At 38.1% G+C, this 24,617-nt stretch overlaps 1 protein-coding gene across 2 annotated transcripts in view; it reads left to right on the top strand.

Annotated features, from left to right (window-relative positions):
* Positions 1–24,617, top strand: part of DSCAM (DS cell adhesion molecule) — a 774,401-nt gene that overhangs the window by 666,254 nt on the left and 83,530 nt on the right. For both annotated transcript variants that reach the window (XM_023559109.2, XM_064279473.1), the window contains exons 20-23: positions 5,934–6,087; positions 18,362–18,479; positions 20,532–20,695; positions 22,720–22,818. In XM_023559109.2, coding sequence (XP_023414877.1) covers positions 5,934–6,087; positions 18,362–18,479; positions 20,532–20,695; positions 22,720–22,818 — 535 coding nt within the window. The remainder of the gene's footprint in view (positions 1–5,933; positions 6,088–18,361; positions 18,480–20,531; positions 20,696–22,719; positions 22,819–24,617) is intronic.

Genomic DNA, 24,617 nt, shown 5'->3' with positions numbered 1-24,617 from the left:
ATCAAGCCAAATTCCTTCTGAATGTCTGGAGGGATTAGTTTTCCCACGATTCTCTGAAGAAAGGACCAGTGTAGTGTGTGTGTGGCGGGGGCGCTGGGTGAACATGCATGTACACACACAAGTGCACATTAAGTGTATTACATGCATCTGAGGACTATGGATAAGCGCTATGTGTTGTGTTGTTGTTAGGTGCCATCGAGTTGGTTCTGACTCATAGCGACCCTATGTACCACAGAACCAAACACTGCCAAGTTCTGCGCCATTCTTACAATTGTAGTTATGCTTAAGCCCATTGTTGCAGCCACTATGTCAATCCATCGCATTGAGGGTCTTCCTCTTTTTCACTGACCCTCTGCTTTACCAAGCATTATGTCCTTCTCCAGGGACTGATCCCTCCTGACGACGTGTCCAAAGTTTGTAAGGCACAGTCTCGCCATCCTTGCTTCTAAGGAGCATTCTGGTTGCACTTCTTCCAAGACAGATTTATTCGTTCTTCTGGTAGTCCATGGTATATTCAATATTCTTTGCTAGCACTACAATTCAAAGGCATCAGTTCTTCAGTCTTCCTTATTCACTGTCCAGCTTTCACATGCATATGATGTGATTGAAAATACCATGACTTGGGTCAGGCGAACCTTAGTCTTCAAGGTGACATCTTTGCTTTTCAACACTTTAAAGAGGTCCTTTGCAGCACATTTGCCCAATGCAACACGTCTTTTGATTTCTTGACTGCTGCTTCCATGGGTGTTGATTGTGGATCCAAGTAAAATGAAATCCTTGACACCTTCAATCTTTTCTCCATTTATCATGATGTGGTTTACTGGTCCAGTTGTGAGGACTTTTGTTTTCTGTATGTTGGGGTATAATCCATACTGAAGGCTGTGGTCTTTGATCTTCATCAGTAAGTGCTTCAAGTCCTCTTCACTTTCAGCAAGCAAGGTTGTGTCATCTGCATAACACAGATTGTTAATGAGTCTTCCTCCAATCCTGATGCCCAGTTCTTCTTCGTACAGTCCAGCTTCTCCAATTATTTGCTCAGCAAAGAGATTGACTAAGTATGGTGAAAGGGCTATGTAGTCTCCCTTTAATCATCTGACTCTGTGTACTTATAAATTAAATAATCTGGCAATTGGTAACTCTCTAACATTACCATTTATCAAGGGAGTATAGGGTCTTATGACAGTTACGAAGTATGGATACCAGAGCTGGTATCCCAATTTATGCAGCTTACTGACTTACATAAGGTTTATTTAACTAGCAAAGATAAAAGTAAGTCTTTCATGAATTTGGCCACACGTGATTGGTAGCACCAAATGTGAGAAATGTGCCTGGACTTGGAACCAAAAGTGCTGAGCTTGAACATTTTTCTCTGCTCTTATCTGTCCTTGTCACCTCAGTGAGTCACTGTCTCTGAACCTTAGTTTCCTCATCTGTAAAATGGATCTAATAAGTCCTACCTACTTCATATGGCTTCTTTAAGGAGCAGAAGTAACCCATATTGGTCTATGTCTCTTTGAAGTTCTATCAGTTTTTGCTTAGTATATTCTGAAGCTTTGATGTTAGGTGCATAAAATGTTTAGAGTTGTTGTGGCCTCTGGAAGAACCGACCCCTTTATTATTATGAAATAAATTTCTTTATCATTGGTAATATTATTTGCTATTAAATCTATTTTATCTGATAGTAATATAGCCACTGCGGCTTTCTTGTGGTTAATGTTAGCATGGGGTATGTTTTCCATCTTTTTATTTTCAAACTATTCTGGTTTTTATATCTGAAACACGTTTGTCGTTGGCAGCATATAGTTAGGTATTATTTTGTATCCAGTTTGACAATCTCTGCCTTTTAATTGGAATATTTTGACTATTTTCATCTAATAGAATTATTGATATTGCTCAGCTTAAATCTATAACCTTGCTACTTGTTTTTTATCACAGTATTCATCCCCTTTTTACTTTTATCTGCCTTCTTTGGATTAATTGAATTTTTATGATTCCATTTCATTAATTTTGTTAGCTTATTAGCTATAAGTACTTGTATTGTAATTTTGGTGATTATTTTAAAGTAAATAGCATACAACTTAACAGTCTCTTTTCAAGTAATATATACTTTGCATATGGTATAAAAACTTAAGATAGCATACTTCCATTTTTCCTTCCCAATCCTGTGCAATTATCTACACATTTTACTTTTATGCACGTTATTAACCCCACGTGCCATAGCTATTTTAAAACTCTCAATTACCTTTTAAAGATATTTAAGTAATAAGAAAAAATCTTATGTATTTACTTATGTAATTACCATTTCTGGTGCTCTTCATTCCTTTGTGTACATCCATTTTTCTTCCTAGTATTATTTTCCTTTTGCCTAAAAACTTTAGCATTTCTTGTGGTGCAGATCGTCTGGTGATTAATTCCTTCAGCTTTTCATGCATCAGAAAGAGTCTTTATTTCACTTTCATTTTTGAAATTTTTTTTGCTGATTGTAGAATTCTAGGCCGATATATCAAATTATGAATAATATTGCGAAGAACGGGAATTCCAGAATGCTTAATTGTGCTCATGAGGAACCTGTACATAGATCAAGAGGCAATTGTTCAGACAGAACAATGGGATACTGAATGGTTTAAAGTCAGGAAAGGTGCGTGTCAGAGTTGTATCTTTTCACCATACCTATTTAATCTGTATGCTGAGCAAATAATCCCAGAAAGTGAACTCTATGAAGAAGAATGGGGCATCAAGATTGGAGGAAGACTCATTAACAACCTGCATTACGCAGATGACGCACCGTGCTTGCTGAAAGTGAAGAGGACTTGAAGCACTTACTGATGAAGATCAAAGACCACAGCCTTCAGTATGGATTACACCTCAATATAAAGAAAACAAAATCCTCACAACTAGACCAATAAGCAACATTATGATAAATGGAAAAAAGATTGAAATTGTCAGGGATTTCATTTTACATGGATCCACTATCAACATCCATGGAAGCAGCAGTCAAAAAATCAAAAGGCTCATTGCATTGGGTAAATCTTCTGCAAAGGACCTCTTTAAAGCATTGAAAAGCAAAGATGTCACCTTGAAGACTAAGGTGTGCCTGACCCAAGTCATGGTATTTTCAATTGTGTCATATGCATGTGAAAGCTGGATGATGAATAAGGAAGACTGAAGAAGAACTGATGCCTTTGAATTGTGGTGTTGGCGAAGAATATTGAATATACCATGGACTGCCAGAAGAACGAACAAATCTGTCTTGGAGGAAGTGCAACCAGAATGCTCCTTAGAAGCACGGATGGTGAAACTGCATCTTACGTACTTTGGGCATGTTGTCAGGAGGGACCAGTCCCTGGAGAAAGACGTAGTGCTTGGTAAAGTAGAGGGTCAGTGAAAAAGAGGAAGACCCTGAATGAGATGGATTGACACAGTGGCTGCAACAGTGGGCTCAAGCATAATAACAATTGTAAGGATGGCACAGGACCAGGCAGTTTTTCATTCTGTGGTACATAGGGTCCCTATGAGTCAGAACCAAGTCAACGGCACCTAACAACAACAGGTTGATGTATATATATGTACACACACACACACATATATATACATGATATATATATGTCAAAAGCAAAGCCAATGTATATGTATATATGTATGTATATATACACACACACACACACACACACACATATATATACACATCTGTACTTTAAAGATGTTGCTGTCCTGTATTCTTGCTGGTGATTCTGACAAAGAATCTTCTGCCAGTCTTATCTTTGTTCGTCTGTATGTAACATGTCCTTTCTTTGGCTACTTTTAAGGTTTTCTCTCTATCACTGTTTTTGAGCAATATACCTATAGTGTGACGTGGTGTCGTGTTCTTCATGTTTTCTCTGTGGGGTGGTGGGGAAGGGGCTTCTAAAGGGTCCATAGAGATTCTTGGCTTTATGGGTTTATAGTTTCCATCGCTTTTGAAAAATTTTCACCCATTATTTCATCAAACATTTTTTCTGTCCGCTTTCCAACCCCTCCTTGAATGACTCCAGTTACACATATATTAAGCTGTTTGTTGCAGTTTCGCAGCTCTCTAATGCCCTGTTTTGTTTTGTTTAATTCTCTTCTTTCTCTGTTTCATTTCGGATAGTTTCTAGTACTATGTGTTCATGGTCACTAATATTTTTTTTCCTGCAACATCCAGTCTGCTTTTAATCCCATCCTATTTATTTTTCATCTCCCACATTGTCTTTTTCATCTCTGGAAATGTGATTTGTGTCTTTTTATATCTTTTATGTTTCTACTTAATGTTTTGAACGGATACAGTTATGATAACTGTTATAACGTCCTTGTCTGTTAAACCTAATATCTGAGTCTGTTCTGTGTCAGTTTTCATTTATTTTATCTCTTTATTATGAGTCACGCTTTCCTGTTTCTTTGTATGTCTGGGTTTTCATATATGTGTATATATACATATATATATATGTATATATACACACAAACACATATATATAATTACAGATTCACACTTTTAAAGTATTTAATTCAGTGGTTTTTAGTATATTCACAGAGTTGTGCAATTTTAGAACAGTTTAATCACTCCAGGAAGAAACTCCGTATTCCTTAGCATTCACTCCCCATTCTCTCCTCCACTCCCAGTCCCTGGAAACCACTAATTTACCTTCTGTTTCTATAGATTTGCCTATTTTGGACATTTCATATAAAGGGAATTATAAATGTGTATTTTTTGTGGCTTGCCTTCTTGGACTTAGCGTAATGTTTTTAAGGTTCATGCATGTTGTAACGTGTATCAATACCTCATTTGCTTTTTATTCCTAAATAATATTCCATGGTATGACTATGTCGCATTTTGTTTATCGATTCATAAGTTGATGGACGATTGGGTTGTTCATACCTGGAAAATTCGGATTGGATGTCAGACTTGTGGATTTTATCTTGTTTGATGCTGGATATTTTTATTCCTATAAATAGCCTTAACTTTACTCTGGGATAGAGTTAAATTACTCAGTCACAGTTTGAGCCTTCTGAATCTTGCTTTTAAGATTTTTAGGCAGGATCAGAGCAGTGCTCAATCTAGAGCTAATGATTCCCAACGTCCCATGAATCTTGAAATTTTCTAAACTGGCTGGTGGGAACAGGTGCTATTGCCAGGCCTATATGACTGCCGGGTACTGTTACCTTTGATCCCTTCAGGAGTTCTTTCCCTGCTCTCATGTAATTTCCTCCTGTGTATGTACGGATCATCACTCCACTAAATACCTACGTGGGACTTGGGACTCTGCAGAACATCTCTGGTGTTCTTTCTCTGTGTAGCTTTTTCCTTTTTGGTGTTCTGTCCTACAAACTTCAACTTCGTCCCCCGTCTTCTCATTTCTATCTGAGATGGAACATGGACCCCATCCCAGAGGAAGTGCTGGGCTCCTCCTGGGTTTCCCTCTCTGTGCTGTGGCCTAGAAATGCTCTAAAAAGTGTAAGCTGTATTTGCAGGACTGACCTCATTTGTTTCCTGTCTTTCAAGCATCACTGCTAATGTGCAACACCTTTCAAATTGTTGTTTCATATTATATTTGATGTTTTCCTTGGTTGTTTCACATGAGAAAGTAAATATGGTTCTATTTCCATCTTGAGTGAAAACCAAAGTGTTGTCACCAGTAATTGAAAGGGTTACATGATTCACTGATTAAATTATTCATTCATGGCTCCCAAAGCTGCTACGTAGAAAAATGTAAACTATGGCTCATCTAAAGTCACTATTAATTTTTTCTTTTCACTCTACAACTCTGGTCTTTTTGAAGAGGATTGGTGGTACCTTTTATTTGTTATACCAGATAAGGTTTTGGGGGCAGTAACATGTTAATAACCATTTCTTTAGGAAACCTGTTTTGTGCCATTTACATCATTGAATTTGGGAATATTTATGTCTTCTCTCACAGGTTATCAGCGAGTTTGAAGCCTCCCCTGACTCATTTTCCTACAGAATTCCTAACCTGAGTCGGAATCGTCAGTACAGCGTCTGGGTGGTGGCCGTGACTTCAGCTGGGAGAGGCAACAGCAGTGATATCATCACAGTGGAGCCGTTAGCTAAAGGTGCGCTGCAGTAGTAAGGCCCTCGTTTCCCATGGCAATTTGACTGTTTTTTATTTAACAGCAAATATTATCACATTTCAGCCCCAAAATAGGACTGCTGCTAACCAGCACTGTGCTTTTGTACAAATCAGAAAAGGTCTCCCATATAAATGAACACAGCACTAGGGCGAGTGGCTTTGCATCTGAAAGTGTCTTTGCAAAAACCAAGAAAAGGAACTCCCACTCACCCCTTTGGGCAGGTGAACATCACTACATAGCAGCCTCCCAAGGAAGGTCTACTTTTATCAAAGTCATATATCACACTTATTAAAAAGAAATGTGTGTTTTTTGGTCTGTGGAATTTGGCATGTCACAAATATAAGAAAACCATTGACTGTTCTTCTAATGATATAGTATTATATCATTATATTATATTTCTTTTATACTATATAGTACATTATATTATACTGATACTATAAACAAAGACCTTAAGTAACCGTAGGAAGATGGAGTCACCAAAGAACCAAAACTTCCTAAAAGTGAATATTCCACTTTTCCATTTAGATCTTAGAATGACCCTAACAGCCCACCTAGGCACAGAATATTCTTATTGTACTTCTGATCATTACTGCCATCCAATTTTTCCAAAATTAGTACTTCGTGAGTAAAATTTCTTGTATCACAATTCCAGGCTAGGAGGAGATGCCCCTGATTTTGGAGTGCACAGTATTGGCAATTTGTTACTAATATGATTTCTAGGGATGGGAAAAAGGAAATGAACATTCCAAGATGCCAAATTTATTCCCAAGAGCTCCTAACCACATGCTTATTAATGCACTGGCTAAGAAGTGCTGTTGTTGTTAGGTGCTGTCCAGTCAGTTCTAACTCTTAGCAACCCTATATACAAGAGAACGAAACACTACCTGGTCCTGTGCTATCCCCACAACCACTGTTATGCTTAAGCCCATTGTTGCAGCCACTGTGTCAATCCGTTTTGTGGGATGTCATCCTCTTTTTTGCTGACCGTCGACTTTACCAAGCACGATATCCTTCTCCAGGGACTGGTCCCTCCTGATAACATGTCCAAAGTTGCTAAGAAATAGGCAGCATAAAATAATAAGGGGAAAGTAGGAAATCCATTAGGAGGCCACTGCAGTCACCCAGCATGGCTTGGACTAACATGGTAGCAATGAGATTGAAAAAGTGGATTGGTCTAAGATAAGTTTTGGATGTAGAACTGATGGAACTTGATGGTAAATGGGATATGGAGGTGGGTAGAGGGAGATAGCAAGAATTAGCCCAGAAATCTAGCACGAATTATTGTAGGTGGAGGTGTCATGACTGTGACAGAAGCAGATTTTGAAGCAGGTGAGAGAAGATCAAGAGTTGAAATTCAGATGTGTTAAATCTGAGGTGACTGAAAACTATCAATGTGGAAATGTCTGTGCAGTTGGGGCAAGTTCTGGCACTGAAGGACTTTAACTGGAGGTAGAAATGTGAGAGTGGTCAACATTTAGATGCCTGCAAAGCCCCAGATGTGAATGAGGTCACCTGGGAGACAGGATGGAGGTGCATGACATGAAGTACAGGTCTGAGCTCTGAGTAACATCAGCTTGCATAGCTGAGAGAGAGGAGGAGGTGGTGACCAAGTAAAAGGTGTAAGGACGGAAAGGAAGGAGAAAAATCAGGAGGGTGTTATGTCATGAATTAAAAACAGATGCTTCAAAAAGAAAGAGGTGGTCTACTGGGGCAGCAAGTGAAACAAGACTGAAAAATGTCATTTTGTTTGATTACACAGAGAACCTCATTTACCACTGTGAGAGCTAGACTGGGTGAATGGGAGATGAGGAAGGAGGTGATTAACAGAAAGTTCTTTAAACATATATCTTTTAGAAGAAGTGTAAAGAAAGAGAAGAAACCAGAGGGAGGGGAGGGTCCAAGAAAAGGTTCTGATTTTTTTTTTTTTTAATATGTCTGCTATCACAAGATGTGTTTATTGTAATGGGAAGAATCCAATAGAGAGAAGGGGAAGAGGGAGAGAGATTGATAGTACAGGAGAAAGAGCAGATGAGCAGAGGAGTAAGGTTTGGAGGAGGTGGGGGGGTTATCTAAGTACCTGTGAAAGGAAGAAGTGCCCCTCCTCCACTGGGGACAACAAGGAAGGAAGACAGGGCAGATGCTGGCAGGCTTATAGATTTGGTGGCAGGAAGTGCAGGATTCCCAGCAGTGTCTTCCATTTTCTCGGTCAAGTACTTGGCAGTTTGGGGATGGTGAGGGGAGGATCAGAAGTTTGAGGAGAGGAGGGACAATAAGGAAGTCGTAATTGCAGGGAAGCCAGAGAAGAGAGAGATTTACTAAAGAAGTAGTGAGACTGGCAGAGAATGCTGAGAGTCCAGTTGAAGTTGAAGATCATACATATACCAGTTGGCGCTGAGTCAATTCCAATTCGTAGCAACCCTGTAAGACAGCGTAGAACAACCCTATAGGGTTTCCAAGACTATGAGTCTTTATGAAAGCAGATTGCCATGTCTTTCTCCCACAGAGTGGCTGGTGAATTCGAACAGCCAACCTTTTGGTTAGTAGCTGAGTGTTTAACCAGTGTACCACCAGGTCCCCTTCATACACATACCCAAAAACATACACATGCAGTGGTCCTCAAATGCTCCGTTGCATGGATTTTTTCAGAAACGTTCAGCTTCTCATGTTCAAATGGGGTTCACTCAGAGTTAGGGTTGATCTAGATGGGTTTTCTGGATAGGAGCTGAGCTAGGGAATACATCAGAAATGGAGAAGTCATTCAGTCTAGCAGGTATGACCCAGAAGCCCCAGATACCGACTGGCCATTAAGGTGGAAAGGTCCATGCAAAAGGGATGGGAACACCCCCAGGCAGAAAAGGATGTTGTGGGCTATTTTGTGTCATTTAGCAACCAAGGCAGGCTGGCAGTGGTACAAATCTGTTGATAGGTAGCAGGGTTCAAAATCCAGACTTAGTTTCAAGAAGAGGTCTTTTGTGGAGAGAATGACAGAATGGAAGCATGGACTACATCCTAAAGAAACCCCATCTGGGGAATTGTAGTAGGCACAAAGTATTGCCAAGAGAAGTACAGACATCAAAATAGGTGTCCACATTGCAGGTGGGCTACAGAGTTCCTCGTCAGAGTCACCTGGTGTTCTTAAAAGATAGGCTTGAGTCCACCAAGGATCCAGTGGATGAACAGTGCAAAGGTGGGAAATCTGCATTTTTAACAAAAATTTCAGGTGACTCTCTTGCCTGCTCCAGTTTGAGAGCTGCAAGTGCAGTGTGTTCCATTGCTTAGTATCGAAATATTTGGCTAGGGCCTTTAAATTCCAGCTACCTCAAAAGGAGGTTAGTTCTAGAAATGTGTGATGGTTTTGAAGATGGAAGTAGTTTTAGTCAGTGTTTTTTAAATTGCTGATGGGAAATCATTAATAAGCCCCAGAATTAATTTAAGGGTTATAACCAGCGTTTTAAGGAACTAAAATGGAGTGAAATAGAATAGAGTGGAATACACTAGACCAAAAAAAGGAAAAAAAAAAAAAATACATGTTTTTACTTACACACACACAGACAAATATCTATGTGGCTTCCGAGTTTTGATGTAAAAGGTATTTCTTATGGCGGGGCTTCTGCATAAAAGTTTGAATGCCCTGACTCTAGGTGAATTTTCTTAATCTCCCCCATTTTACTGTTGAAAATATTCCCCATCATATAAAAGGATGGTCTGAAAAGTCTGAAAGGGAAAATGCCAAAAGCTACCGATGCCAGAAATATAACACTAACCTGAACTAGGGTCTCTTTCATTATCATGATGGAAAATCAGAAATGTTGATAGCTGATAAAGTGTCCTTGCCTTAGAATACTCCACTTAGTGATAAAATGAAGTACAGTCCCTGAGCCACCTCTGAAGAATCTGCCCTAAGGATTGTCCAAGAGTAAAACTCAGACTTTGGAAAATTTAAATTAAAGAGATATTTATTGAGAGTACAAAAACTTAAGCTGGAGAAGCAGTGAATCCTACACAGTAAGATAGACTGCTCCACCTATGCACAAGTGACAAGAATTTATAAAGGCAAAAACCACAAGAATATGAGGTACATATAAAGCTATCTTCACTGGCTGGCATTGCTGCCAGTAGCTAGGGTGCAGAGAAGCACAACTAAAACACTTCTGACTGGTTGACATTGCTGCAGGCAGATAGAGTGCAGAAAAGTATAGCTAAAACAGTTCTGATTGGTTGACACTTGGGTTAGTTAGAACAAAGGTGTGGAAAATTACAAGTGTGGCAAGGAAGGTAGAGGGGTTATCTTCTGAGAATTGGCTGGCCACAAAATTGCTTGTGGGTACTACTGATTCCTGGACCATAGGAGAATAATCTATTAGTACGTCTTAGTTTGCAAAGTCTGTGAGGGGAAGTTCTACAGAGAGCTCACATATAGGTTAATATGGAGTCACTCTTGCCACCTTGTCATGAGTCCAGGCTAGACGAAGGGCCCATTTTTGGATCGTTCCCTTTACCATTCCCTCCTTTGGATCAAGAATTTTTTTTCAAAAATTCATTATCATCATATGGGTCTTCTTCATGGACTTACTTTCCTTGATTGCCCATTAGGATAGGCTTTTAAGACTCCAGATGCTATCCTTAAGAAAGTGGCAGGGATTGTTGTTGTTGGTAGGTGCCATCGAACAGGTTCCAACTCATAGCGACCCTATGCACAACAGAATGAAACACTGCCTGGTCCTGAGCCATCCTTACAATTGTTGTTATGCTTGAGCTCGTTGTTGCAGCCACTGTGTCACTCCACCTCATTGAGGGTCTTCCTCTTTTCCGCTGACCCTGTACTCTGCCAAGCATGATATCCTTCTTTGGATATGTTGTCAGGACTGATCCCTCCTGACAACATGTCCAAAGTATGTAAGACAGAGTCTCGCCATCCTTGCATCTAAGGAGCGTTCTGGTTGTACTTCTTCCAAGAGAGATTTGTTCGTTCTTTTGGCAGTCTGTGGTATATTCAGCATTCTTCGCCAGCACCACAGTTCGAAGACATCAATTCTTCATTCTTCCTTATTCATTGTCCAGCTTTCACATGCATATGATGCAATTGAAAATACCATGGCTTGGGTCAGGCACACCTTAGTCTTCAAGGTGACATCTTTGCTTTTCAACACTTTGAAGAGGTCCTTTGCAGCAGATTTACCCCATGCAATGTGTCTTTTGATTTCTTGACTGCTGCTTCCATGGCTGTTGATAGTGTATCCAAGTAAAATGAAATACTTGACAACTTCAATCTTTTCTCCATTTATCATAATGTTGCTTATTGATCCAGTTGTGAGGATTTTTGTTTTCTTTATGTTGAGATGCAGTCCATACTGAAGGCTGTGGTCTTTGATCTTCATTAGTAATTGCTTCAAGTCCTCTTCACTTTCAGCAAGCAAGGTTGTGTCATCTGCATAATGCAGGTTGTTAATGAGTTTTCCTCCCATCCTGATGCCCTGTTCTTCAATTAGTCCTGCTTCTTGTACCTGAAGCTGTGTTAACAATCCAAGGGGATACTATAATCTGAGACATATGTCTTGCTTAAAGCTGATCTTCAAGTTGGTGATAGAGAGGGGTATAGAATGGTAGTTCAGTATGGAAGAAGCTAATGGATTTGAATTTTCATGTACAGCTCTTGGAATGGGATGAAAGATCCAGTATTTAGTCAGATTACCAACACTGGCTACTGACTGAGGTAACCTTACAAAAGCATTGTTTTCCCATGTGTTAATAGAGATTATTGAGAGCAGAAAAATAAGGCCTAGGAAGGACTGCATAATGTTAGAATAGTAACTAGGACACAGTAATGGATAATAAATCAATGACTAGCATTAAAGTCAAGGAGTTTATGTTCACAAGGAAAAACTAAAATGTTAAAGCAAGGTATAATACCAAAACAATGCAACAGGACAAAAAAAAAAAAAAAAAAACAATGATTTTGAGTATGAAGCAAATTGCAACAATGTCAATAGTCTGCATGGAAACAAACAATAGTAAAACTTGTTTAGATAAAGTCCACCTTGGTTAGGAACCGTGTGTTATACAAGCCTATTCTAGAAGTCTTGGGAAAAGCTGCCCATTCCCGATGTCTTCTGCTTCTGATCTCGAGGTTGTTGAAATTTGAATTTGAGTACTTCCTAGGGTTGGACAGTTTAGGTGGAGACGGGGAGAGCACAGTCTTCTTCAGCTGAGAGAGGTGGATCCAGGTCTTGAGCTGCTGTAATTTGACAGCACAAAGGCTTATAGGAAGGACTAAGTATAGTCCTTTCCAGCAAGGCTTGAGAGAATTTTTCAATTGATGTCTTTTCTAATAAACATAGTCTCTAGATTGAATAGAAGGTAATTTAGATACATCTGACTTTTGAGTGTCACATAACTCTTTAACCTGTGAAGAATACTTTTTCAAACAAAATTAAGTATGGCAGATGTGGCATTTTATAAAAATAGAAATGATGAAAAACAGTCCAAGGTAAAGTAGTAGCAATAAACCTTAAGAAAAAAACTAATTATCTGTAAAATCAGTAAAGGGAGGAACAGGATCGTTAAAATTCAATATTAACAGTCAGTAATGGCATAAGTGCCTTTTCGTGTAGTAGTAAGGTCATCGAGGGCCATTCTAATTTAAGAGCTATTTCTCTCATTATAATTATCTCAGCATTCATCTTTTGGAGTCAACAGGTGGAATTATTTAATGTATTCTGAGTGTATTTAGATAGAACTTTGACATGTGCTATATATAACATCTTTTAATCCATAGGATAGTTTGTAGCCAACATAATGTTATTAGTTATTGAAATAACTGATCTTTATATTAAAAGAGAGAAAGGGAAAAATTTCCATATCTGTAAATTAGAACTGAATATTAGCAATATTCCTATAATAATTTTATAGTAATTCTTTTAGTTTACCCAGTTTGATATGGTTAATTTCAATTCTACGCAATTTCGGATAAGTAGCAGTCTGAAAACCCTGTTAGTTTCTACATGACAGTCCTGAAAATCTTAATTTAGTCCAGCTGTATCCATATTCAAAATTAAGTCCTCTCGTGAGTCTGATATAGTTATTTTGGTTAAAATATTTTAGTCAAGCATTTTTAGTGAATTAGCAAAGTAGAATTTACCTGCAAATGACAGAGTTAAAGATGGCCATGGTTAACTTATAATAATAATTACCAAAAGTGAAGGACCTGGTGGGAATTACGGGGTAAGGTAAAGCCAATAAAAATCTTTAGGTAATGTAACAATAAGCCCTATTTTTAAAGAGCTTCATATACAACATATAATAACCTTGAGGTATAATATTAAATAGGATATACAAAGAATATATTAAGATTATCAAATCTCTAAACATTAGATTATTAATAAAAATTACAAGGTAAATGATATGAATTTTGCAGTTAAATCGTTGGCTTTGATGATGCTAGATTCAAAGGGAATAGAGTTGTTATCAAGTTAGCAATTTGTTTATGTATTTCATAACATATTAAATAATCCCCTTTTAGCTTTTTTTTTTTTCTTTATAAAGTAGAAACAGTGCTTGAGTTATTTAACCAAAATCTTAAAGGTAAAAACTGTAGCTTTTTTCGAGAGCCACGCAGCTTGGTTTTTGATTCAGGAATTAATTTTGTTGAACCCTTGCCTACGAGGCAGGTTGCATAAAGGATAAAATTAATTTTTCAGCCTGGTAGTCAAAGAAAATTTTGTTATTTTAACCATGAGAAACCTACTTCTTTGTTATCTGACATTAAAGTTCTTAGAAATTTTTATAAACTAACGCATCAAACTTTTAGCTGCAGCCAATAAAAACTGTGGCTATGTTAAATAAATTCCCTTTCAGTAATTTTTTAAATTTCTTGTCTCTGTTATGTTTTTCTTGTAGCACAACTCTTTAAGTGACAAAAATGAGCACATTTATTACCAGACCTAAATATTTATCTATAATTTTTCTTTGTGGCATGATAAGAGCTTATAAATTTTAATTATAATGACTATTCATTAACTTAATTTACTGTCAGTAAAAAAAAATTTTTTTTAATTTTTATAATTAAAATTTATAAGCTCTTATCATGCCACAAAGAAAAAATTAAGTTACCTTAAAATCTTGAAAATTAATTTAAGCCTATTTTTTTATTACAAAACATAATTATTACTACAGTAAAATTTGTTTATGTAGCCTCTATTTTTATACAAACCCTTATTATTTCTTATAAAGGAATATTTATAATTTAATAATACCTTACAGAGACAGGAAATTATTATATTTTCATAATCTCATTTTAGCATGCTTTGTAGGATCCTTTAGAGAAAAAATTTAGAATGTCTCTTTTTAAAGCCTCATTATATTAAAATAAACAACCTTTTTTCAGTACACTTTTCAAATAGACCAATTTATATTAAAATTTCTCAGAGTAGTTGCTTAAAGTCCAGATTATAAAACAGAAGCAAAAAGTAGTTTTTCCTGGAAGAAAAAAAAAAAAAAAAAGACTTAAAAGACTGCTTCATGAAAGGAAAAAAAAGAAAAAACTAGTATATACCAGTCATGGCTTTCTGAGATAAAACAAAATTTAGACATAAAATGAAACAGCAAAGCCACATACATTATTAAGGAGTCAAGCAAAACTTTAGGCATATGCTACAAACTACAAAAACTGTTAGGAACATTTGGGGGTTACTATTTTTTCTGATATCTTTTTATGAAAAATCTTGAAAATACTAGTTTTTAATTCTTTTTTATTTACTTAGAATACATTGAAAAGTCATAATTCAAGAAGAACTACAATTTTCTCTTCCTTAAAACAGCTAAATTTCAGCTGTATAGAAGATGAAACTAGCAAAACAAGCCCAGAAACTTGAAAAACAGAAATAGAAAAACCACATAAATTCTCTAGCCTGTGAAGTTAGCTCAAACATAGGCTTATATTTAATATCACATAAGACAAACATATGGGGAACCCAGTTTCTTAAAATGTATACAGCAATTCTTTGGTAAGATCTACTTAATTTTATAGAAAAACAGATTTTAGAAAAGTTATTAATTTGTCAGTGTCTCAGATGGAAGAATATTAGACCCTGTGACAAAATCTGAGTATTAAGTAAAAATTCCACAGAGGAAAGGAAAGACAACACAAGAGTGAAAATTCATTTTCTTAAACTGATAATTAAGATTCTAAATTATTTCAAATATTTTCAGTTTATCATGTTTGAATATGAACCTCAAACTGGCATCCCAGTAGAAGTGGGGGATCTAAGCTTATTTATTAAGGATGTTAAGAATAGGTTGAAGTTTTGGTCTTCCAGAGTCAAATAAAATTATTAGCAGGTGATTTGCTGTCGGGTTTTGGTTTGCAGCTTAAAGACTGTGATTCCTCTGTAATAACCATATGATGTTTGGTTTCATTTTTCTTTAACTAATTCATTTTGCTGACTAGAAACCTTGTCTCTTATTTTAAATATATTAGTCTTTCTAATTCAAAAGTATTTAAAAGTGGTATTGAGTTAACAAACTGTTGTTAGGGCAGAGGTGGGTGTAGAGAGTTGTTGCTGGAGATGTGGCTGGCAAGGTTAGAGAACTCTGATATTGTGATTTCTTGATTTGTTTTCCTGTTTCAAAATGGCATCTTGTAAAAAGGCAAATTTACTGTCCTGATGTCTTTTAGAAGCTTCTTGGTACCAGTTAATAAAAAAGAGGTGTCCCATTGTCCCTGCTTAACGCAGAAGTCTTTGTGTTCCAATTTACTGAACGGGAAAATTAATTTGCTTAGTTCAAGTGATTTCTATAATGGCCATTGATTTTTCAAATTTCCCTTTGTGAGTGCATGCCAAAGATCCTGATTCAAGACTGAGCCAGGGCTGTAATTTTTCCCTGCTAAAGGGAATATGCAAAAGTCCCTGAAGGAGGTCTTGTCTCACATTCGGGAATCCCTGAAAGAAGTCCTGCCTCAGTCTTTGATGTGGCATCCCCCATTTTCTTACTGTGTACTGCTTGCAAGCTCGGCCTCCAATGACATGGAAGCATCCCTGCTGAAGGACTGCTGCCACCAGCCAATAGGAAAAAACAGAGTTCAACGGAACGAACTAATCAAGCTGCTCAGAAGAGATGAGCAGAAAAAGAAAGTAAAGAGAAAAGAAATCTCTTAAGAGAAATCTATGTGATTAGAGTGGAGTTTGATCTGAGAAAGCTTACCTGGGAGGACCCTGGGGAGTCCATGAAGATGAATGAGTACAAAAGGGCTCATACTGGCATCAAAGCTCCAAATTCCTGACTCCTTGGCGCCACTGCTAGCAAGATGCATTCAAATCCTGCCAACTATGCCAAAGAAACATCCAAGAGTAAAACTCAGACTCTGGAAAATTCAAATTAAAGAGATATTTATTGAGAGTACAAACAACTTAAGTTGGGGAGGTGGTGAATCCTGCAGGGTAAGATAAACTGCTCTGTTGATGCATGAGTGATGAGGGTTTATAAAGGCAAAAACCACAGGCAGATGAGGTACGGCTAAAGCTATCTTCATTGACTGGCATTGCTGCAGGCAGCTAGGGTGCAGAGAGGTACAGCTAAAACATTTCTCATTGGTTGGTACTTGGGTTAGTTAAGACAAAGGTATGGAAAATTATAAGTATTGTAAAAGGGGAGAGGGGGTATCATCTGAGAATCAGCCAGCCACAAAACTGTTTTCGGGTATAACTGTTTCCTGGAACATATGAGAATAATCTACTAGTACATCTTAGTTTGCAAAGTCTGTGAGGAGGAGTTCTGCAGAGAGTTCATATAGGTTAAGATGGAGTCAGTCTTGCCGCCTTGTCATGAGTCTAGCCTAGGCCAAGAGTCTGTTTTTGGATTATTCCCTTTATTAGGATGAAGAGTCTCAATTTTGACCTCAATCAGGTGAAGTAGCTCCAAATCGTGGTTAGTTTTTGGTGCAGTATTTACCATACAGAACAGGTCCAGCTTCTGAGTCCTCTGTAGTCTTGCCCATGGGGCTCAGAACAACAAAAAGAGGAGTTGGTTCGACAGACCTTAATGACAAAGGCTCATTCATGTTCTTGAGCAGAATGGCTTTGTAATGAATTGACTCTGGGAACCCCACCTTTCCTGGCATTCCAGAGCATTTCTGGGGAACTTGCTTCACACCCCCATTTTCCAATTCAAATCCTCAAGCCAAAATGGTGCAGTGGTCCCAACACTGGTCCCACCTTTATGGTTTAGAGCCAGATTGGGACCACCTTCCAGCTGTGATCCCTGTGTCTGTGCATCTGGCCAGGCTGAGGTCCTGGAGGACAGGCACTGTTTTTCCTGTCTCCAGTTCCTATGACAGTGCCTGGAGCCCATTGGTGAAAATAAAGGAAAGAATCTGCTGCTGGCTCCTGTTCATGCCCCAGAAATCAGGGTCCCAATGTTTATCAAAGATCAGGCAGATTATTTTGGCTCTGGAAGACTTGTGTCATAGTGTCTCTGCCAGCCTTTGTGGCTAAGACAAGAGGTACCCCTAGGAACCTGTCACTGTTCAGCCCCTCTGGTCTTCAAATCTGGAAGCACCTTCTCAAGCAGGTCCACCCTAGGCTTTTTTTCCTCTCTACCTCCTGGACCTTCCAGCGACTTTGGGACTGAGCCAGTACCAGACCACTCTGGTAGATTCTCCTGTTTGGACACCTGAGTCATTGTCCCAAGAAAATGGTTGTTCTTCAAGAGAGACCACTCTGCAAATGTTCATGTTCCTTAACGTTTGTACTGAAGATCAAGTTGATATAATAAAGACAGGAAAGTACCACAAACTTGATAAATAGAAATTGTTACAGTTTTAGTTTTTCCTGCCTTTTGGGACTTTATGTTTTGTGGTCTCTAGTCTCTCAGATATTAAAAGTATATTTTAACATGCAGTTTTGGTGTTGAGATAAATTGCTTAATAAAGTGCTTTGAAAAATAACTGGGCTCATAGAAAACACAGCTTGTAGCTCTTGGCTTATGAAGCCCCAAATATTTAATTTGGGCTTCTTGTGTTTAGTCAATAGGAAAAAAAAAAAAAACTGCAACGAGAATTTCAGCTATTTGTTTGTATGGTCTTGCAATAAAAATCTGTTATATCCCTGATAGCGGAGAACAGTGTTAACAGTTATAACATTAACGGACAATGTTGTAGTTGCCTTTTTGTGTGTGTTACACTATCTGGGAGGGTCATTTTGACCTCTGCTCTAAACAATCCTGCAAAGTAATTGGGCTTCCACTCTGTATGGTCTTCCAGCGCCTGCACGAATCCTGACCTTCAGTGGAACAGTGACGACTCCATGGATGAAAGATATTGTCTTGCCTTGTAAAGCTGTTGGGGATCCTTCTCCTGCAGTGAAATGGATGAAAGACAGGTAACCAGTAACCCAATGTACACTTTTAATTAAACCCTAAGAGATTACGTGGGACATCCTTGTGTTGGGTCTGGCAGTCTTCTGATTTGTATTCGTTAACGTTAGTGAACACACCAGAAAAACTACCAACCCTTTTGAGACAGAGGTGAGAGGAGGGAAATCTCAACTTTAGCAATTAAAAGGGGTGATTTATTTTGTCAGTCTTCCATAAATTCAGAGTCTTTAAATTCACAAGAGAATGTTTACAAGGACAATAGTCTAACCAATCCAGTAATCTTTGTGGAAGTTTGCTATATCTTATCATGTAATTTATCTGTATAACTGAGATGAATGTACCCAAAGTTATGGTAAGACTTTGCATTTCTCTCATTCCAAGGTAATAGACCAACTATCCCTAACTGCTCTGAGAAATATCCTATAGAAATGGAATGCATTGGGACTTTGCAAGTGTAAAATCTGATTTTCCATACTCTGTAGTAATTACTTGGAAACCCTGATGGCGTAGTGGTTAAGTGCTACAGCTGCTAACCAAAAGGACGGTAATTCAAGTCTACCAGGTGCTCCTTGGAAACTCTATGTGGCAGTTCTATTCTGACCTACAGGGTCGTTATGAGTTGAAATCGACTTGATGGCAATGGGTTATAGTAATTATTAAAATAAAAGCGGTCAAGACAGAAAGAAGAAAGTGGGTAACTTCATAACTTTTTTAAGTGTTTTATCTCATTCGGAAGAAGAAATTAGGATATAAATTTTTGTTGTTAGGTGCTGTCAAGTCGATTCTGATCCATGGCGATCCTATGTACCACAGAACAAAACACTACCTGGTCCCGCGCCATGCTCACAATCATTGTTATGCTTGAGCCCATTGTTGCAGCCACTGTATAAATTAGAATAAAGTATATATCCATATATAACCAATTGTTGGAGGGTCAGTTCTGACTCACAATGACCCCATGTGTGTCGGAGTAGAACTGTGCTCTATAGTGTTTTCAATGGCTGATTTTCTCAGAAGTAGATCACCAGGCCTTTTTTCCAAGGCACCTCCTGGTGGACTCAAACCACTAACCTTTCAGTTATCAGCCAAGTGCATTAAGCGTTTGGACCACTTAGGAACTCCATATCCAGATAGATAGATAGTTATATAGACTAGATAGATGGGTAGATAGATAGGTAGGTAGGTAGGGTAGGGTAGGGTAGGTAGGTAGGTAGATAGGTAGGTAGGTAGATCATATGCATATATATATATATACATGCACACAATTAGGATATAAGTAAGGGTTAAGATTCACCTGTGAGTATAGAGATTTGATATAATCATTCAGAAGAGCAGCTATTTTTAAACAAAAGTGCTTAAAAGGCATAAAATATTGAAATAATAGGTATGGCCCAGAGATCGCTTTTCTTGCTGCGTTTAAAATTACTTAATCCAAAGCAAATAAGTAATCCCTCAAGGTCGAGTTGCCATTCCAGTTGATGACCCCTGACTACTGGACAATCTGTTACCACAGCAGTGGTTGTGAGGGCAGAGAACTGTTTTTACTAGGATCAAGTCATCGCTATCTTGACATGCATTTCATTTTTTATGTCAAAGTAATTAGCAGCTTAACTTTAAGTGAATTATAACAGATCCCAAAGGTAGCTGCCCCTACACGCAGAAGACTGATTTGGTCAAACTGGTGCTTCTGCCCACAGAAGACAAGCCCAGACTTGCCAAACAGAGAAAGTGGCTAGTACATCTACAGTGGAGGAGAGAGAAGCCTGTTTGAAGATACTGCTGTCGTTGGCATGTGTGAGGAACCCATTGACTTGAACCAGAACCCAAGCCCTCATCACAGCCTACCCTTCAACCTAGAATTTTTTTACAAAGAACAAAACTCAGATACTTGGTTCTTTTTATCATGTAATCATAGTTTAGTTCTTACATGATACAAGAAACGTTAAGCTTACAATTTGGATTGCTTGCTTACAAGAGAGTCTGTATGGTTTTCCCCAACTTCAGCTAATTTGGGTTGTAATTTCTTTAATCTGTGCATTTTTTTTCCTGTGAGGTAGTAACGGGACACCCAGTCTAGTAATGATTGATGGGCGAAGGAGCATCTTTAGCAACGGAAGCTTCATTATCCGCACGGTGAAGGCAGAAGATTCTGGCTATTACAGCTGCATCGCCAACAACAATTGGGGATCCGATGAAATTATTTTAAATTTACAAGTACAAGGTGTGGAAATTTGACACTCTTTTTAATGGTATCTTTTGCATGTTTGTAAGCACACCTTTATGCAAAAACTCAAATTAAACAAATTTAAAAATCAAAATAAAGAGCTAATTGCTATTTTCATATTACAATAAAATACACTTTTATTTTGGAAAATGTAATTAAACAAATCAAAGAAAATAAAAAAGCTTTCATAATCCTAGAGCTAACAATGAGTCTAATTTCTTTTTCTTTATCTGTGCATCTCTGAAAAAGTCCTTCATTAAGAAGATATTAAAATTTCCACTAACTGCACTGTTTACACATGTATAACCCAGAAGGCATAAACAAAATTTTTAAAATGATAAGTCAGAATTATACTCTTTACATCTGCTAATTAAGTCAATTTTTATATACAATGTAAGCGAAAAGGAACTTACTGAAACTCTAAGTATATCGCTAGAATATCTAATAGTGTATTGAATACAGGGTATTTAATTTTTTCTTGGTATTGTATACAAAAAGTACACAACAATTTCAAAACATCTTTGTATTAAAATTGTGTATAAAATTCCCAAACAACTACTGATCTGGTTCAGGTTTGGTTTTAGCAGAAAAATCAAAGTGTATGCTGCTTTGGATTTATGTGTTGTCAGGTTAATAAACAACAGCAAGTAAAAATAAAATCAATATTGTCCTCAGCAGCAGCAGTAAGCAGGGGGGTGGGGAGTGGGAGGAAAGGAAGAAGACGACATAAAAAAAAAGAAAAATATAGCAAAACGAATCTGGAATTTGAAGTAAGTTAAAATCTGAAGAATTCCAAGGTGTTTTAGAAAATAGACACTCTGTAAAGACTCTAATGGGATGCGTCAGTCCATCATGACTTTGGGTCAATATATCAGGCCGCTTCTCTCAGAGGAAGAGAGAAGGACATTTTATGTGAAGTTTTCTATGCAAATTGATAATCTGATTCTGAATTTCACCATTTTCTTTGGTGCTTCTGTCCTCAGAGCCAGTTCAAAATAATATTGAGGCTTATTTGTTGGAAGAAGTGTGTATCCTTCAAGTCTGACATGTGCTTTCAAGTTCAAATGCTGCAGTTCAATGGCACACCTTTGATCTTCAGGGCTGAGGGTGTGTGTGTGTGTGTGGAGAGAGAGAGAGAGACCCTCGGTGATACAAACAGTTAAGAACCAGAAAGGTTGGCAATTTGAGTCCACCCAGAGGTGCCTTGGAAGAAAGGCCTAGTGATCTACTTCTGAAAAATCAGCCATTGAAAACTCTGTGGAACAGTTATATCCTGGCACACGTGGGGTTGCCATGAGTCTGGATTGCCTCAGCGACAACTGGTTTGGTATATTAAAAAATAAAATTTAATTAAAAAAAAAAAAACCCTCGAATCCATTGGCATCAAGTCGATTCTGACTCATGGTGACCCCATGCGTTACAGAGTAGAACCATTCTATAGGGTTTTCTTTATGGAAACATGGAAACATGTCTCCAGGCCTTTCTTCAACAGCACTGCTGAGTGGGTTCAAACCACGAACCTTAAGGTTAGTAGTTGAGCACAAACTGTTTGTGTCACCCCAGGACACCCACTATGTTCTTCTCCATTTTCTTCTTTCCATCCCCAAAAAGAACGGAACAGCTAAGTTGATCTTCCTCACTTGAATCGTGGCTGAAATTCAGAGTAAAATAATGCATTCCTCCTTAGTAAGTTTAAAGAAGATTTCAATTAGTGATGAACAACTCAGAAATTCAAAAAAACTGTTGAGGAAATGAGTGAGCTATAAATCCAAGTAGAAACGGGATTGAATTTTTGCGAGAGCCAATTGTCTTAAATAATAGATTCACTCTGTTCTGTCTCTTTAGTCCAGGATATCAACTAACTAGACATTTTGACAGAAGTGAATTGCATATTTTGGCAACCTAAAACATTTATTTAATAAATGGCTGTTAAAAACGAGTTGGTAAAACGACTGTTAAGGGAGCTTAAAGATGTGAAAAATTAATTCTTCTTTTTTTTTTAAACCCTGTTTCCTGTCTAGTTCCACCAGATCAACCTCGGCTGACAGTATCCAAAACCACGTCTTCCTCCATTACTCTCTCCTGGCTCCCTGGAGACAATGGGGGCAGTTCAATCAGAGGTAATAAGATATAGGCTGTCCACAATAGTTGATTAACTGTCATTACCTACAGGCAAGTGGGTGACACACCTTGATCAAATAATTGCTACGTGGAAGTTTATTCTCCCCAAAATTACGGCACATAATTAATTCTCCCATTACGTAAACAAGAAACCGCACATCTATTTTTATGGTATTTGTTGGATCTCAAATCATTCATCCAAGGAATCCCATTCACAGAATTATTATTGTGCATTTAATCTTGCTAAATATTAACAAATGCACAAAGGAAAAAAAAATTGTAACCTCTCCCCTGAGATTCTGAATACTGTTGCTTCTCCACTTTCTCAACACTATCTCATTCATTTATTCATTCTTGTATTCAGTCATTCATTTGAGTAAGCTGTAGTTACTATTCTGATTTATAAAGTGATGGAAGGAAGACAAAGAACCTCAAGTTAGATGGGAAACAATCTTTTTGTACAAAATTATTACAATTTGTGCACAGTACCAAACCCAAACCCAGTGCCTTTTTGTTGATTCTGACTCATAGCGACCCTATAGGACAGAGTAGAGCTGCCCCACAGAGTTTCCAAGGAGCACCTGGCAGATCCGAACTGCTGGCCCTTTGGTAAGCAACCATAGCACTTAACCACTACGCCACCAGCGTTTCCAGTAGAAAAGAATAAACAAGGTCTATACTGAAAGGCACGAGACAGCTTGATAATTTTAGGGTATGTGGAACTGTGAGACATCAATCTGAGCAAACTTGTAGAACTAGGGTATTGTTAGTTGCCACGGAGTTAATTCTGACTCATGGCGATCCCACATGTGCAGAGAACTGTGCGCCATAGTTTTCCTTTTTTTTAAATTGTATTTTAGGTGAAACTTTGCAGCTCAAGTTAATTTTGCATTCAAAAATGTATGCACATATCGTTTTGTGACATTGGTTGCAAAACCCACAATGTGACAGTAGGCTCCCCCTTTCCATCCTGGGTTCCCTGCGTCCATTCATCCAGTTATTATCCCTTCCTGCCTTCTCATCTTGCTTTTGGACAGGTGTTGCCCATTTGGTCTTGTATGCTTGATTGAACTAAGAGGCACATTCTTCTGATGTGTTATTGTTTGTTTTATAGGCTTGACTAATTTTTGTCTGACAAGTGGACTTCAGGAGTGTTTCACTCCTGAGTTACTAGACTGCCTGGAGGCCATAGTGTCTGTCAGACCAGTAAGTCTGACTTTTTTGTGTGTGTGTGTGTGTGAGTTTGAGTTTTGTTCTACATTTTTCTCCCACTCTGTCTGGGACTCTGTGTTGTGATCCTGTCAGAGTGGTTGTTGGTGGTAGCCAGGTACCATCTAGTTCTGGGCTCAGGCCGGTGAAGGCCATAGTTCATGTGGTTCTTTAGTCCTTTGAGCTAATATTTTCCTGTGTCTTTGGTTGTCTTCATTCTCCTTTGCTCTGGATGGGATGAGAACAACAGATATATCTTAGATGGCTGATTGGAAGCTTTTAAGACCCTATGTGCTACTCACCAATGTGGGATGTAGAACATTTTCTTTATGAACTATGTTATGTCAATTGACCTAGATGTCCCTCGAGACTATGGTTCCCAGCTTCTAGCCCCAGCGTCTCGGTTTGTCCAGGTGTCTAGGAAACTTCTATGCCTTTGCTTTGGTCAAGTTGTGTTGACTTCCCCTATGTTGTGTTGTCTTTCCCTTCACCAAAGTCACACTTGTCTACTCTCTAGTTAGTGAATTCCCCTCCCCCTTATCCTCATAACTATCAAAGAATGTTTTTTCTGTGTGTAAACCTTTTCTTG

The sequence above is a fragment of the Loxodonta africana genome, chromosome 2 (genome assembly GCF_030014295.1).
Source record: "Loxodonta africana isolate mLoxAfr1 chromosome 2, mLoxAfr1.hap2, whole genome shotgun sequence".
Classification (NCBI taxonomy): Eukaryota; Metazoa; Chordata; class Mammalia; order Proboscidea; family Elephantidae; genus Loxodonta; species Loxodonta africana.
The sequence above is the reverse complement of the archived record's forward strand: the minus strand, read 5'-3'. Positions and strand labels throughout refer to the sequence as shown.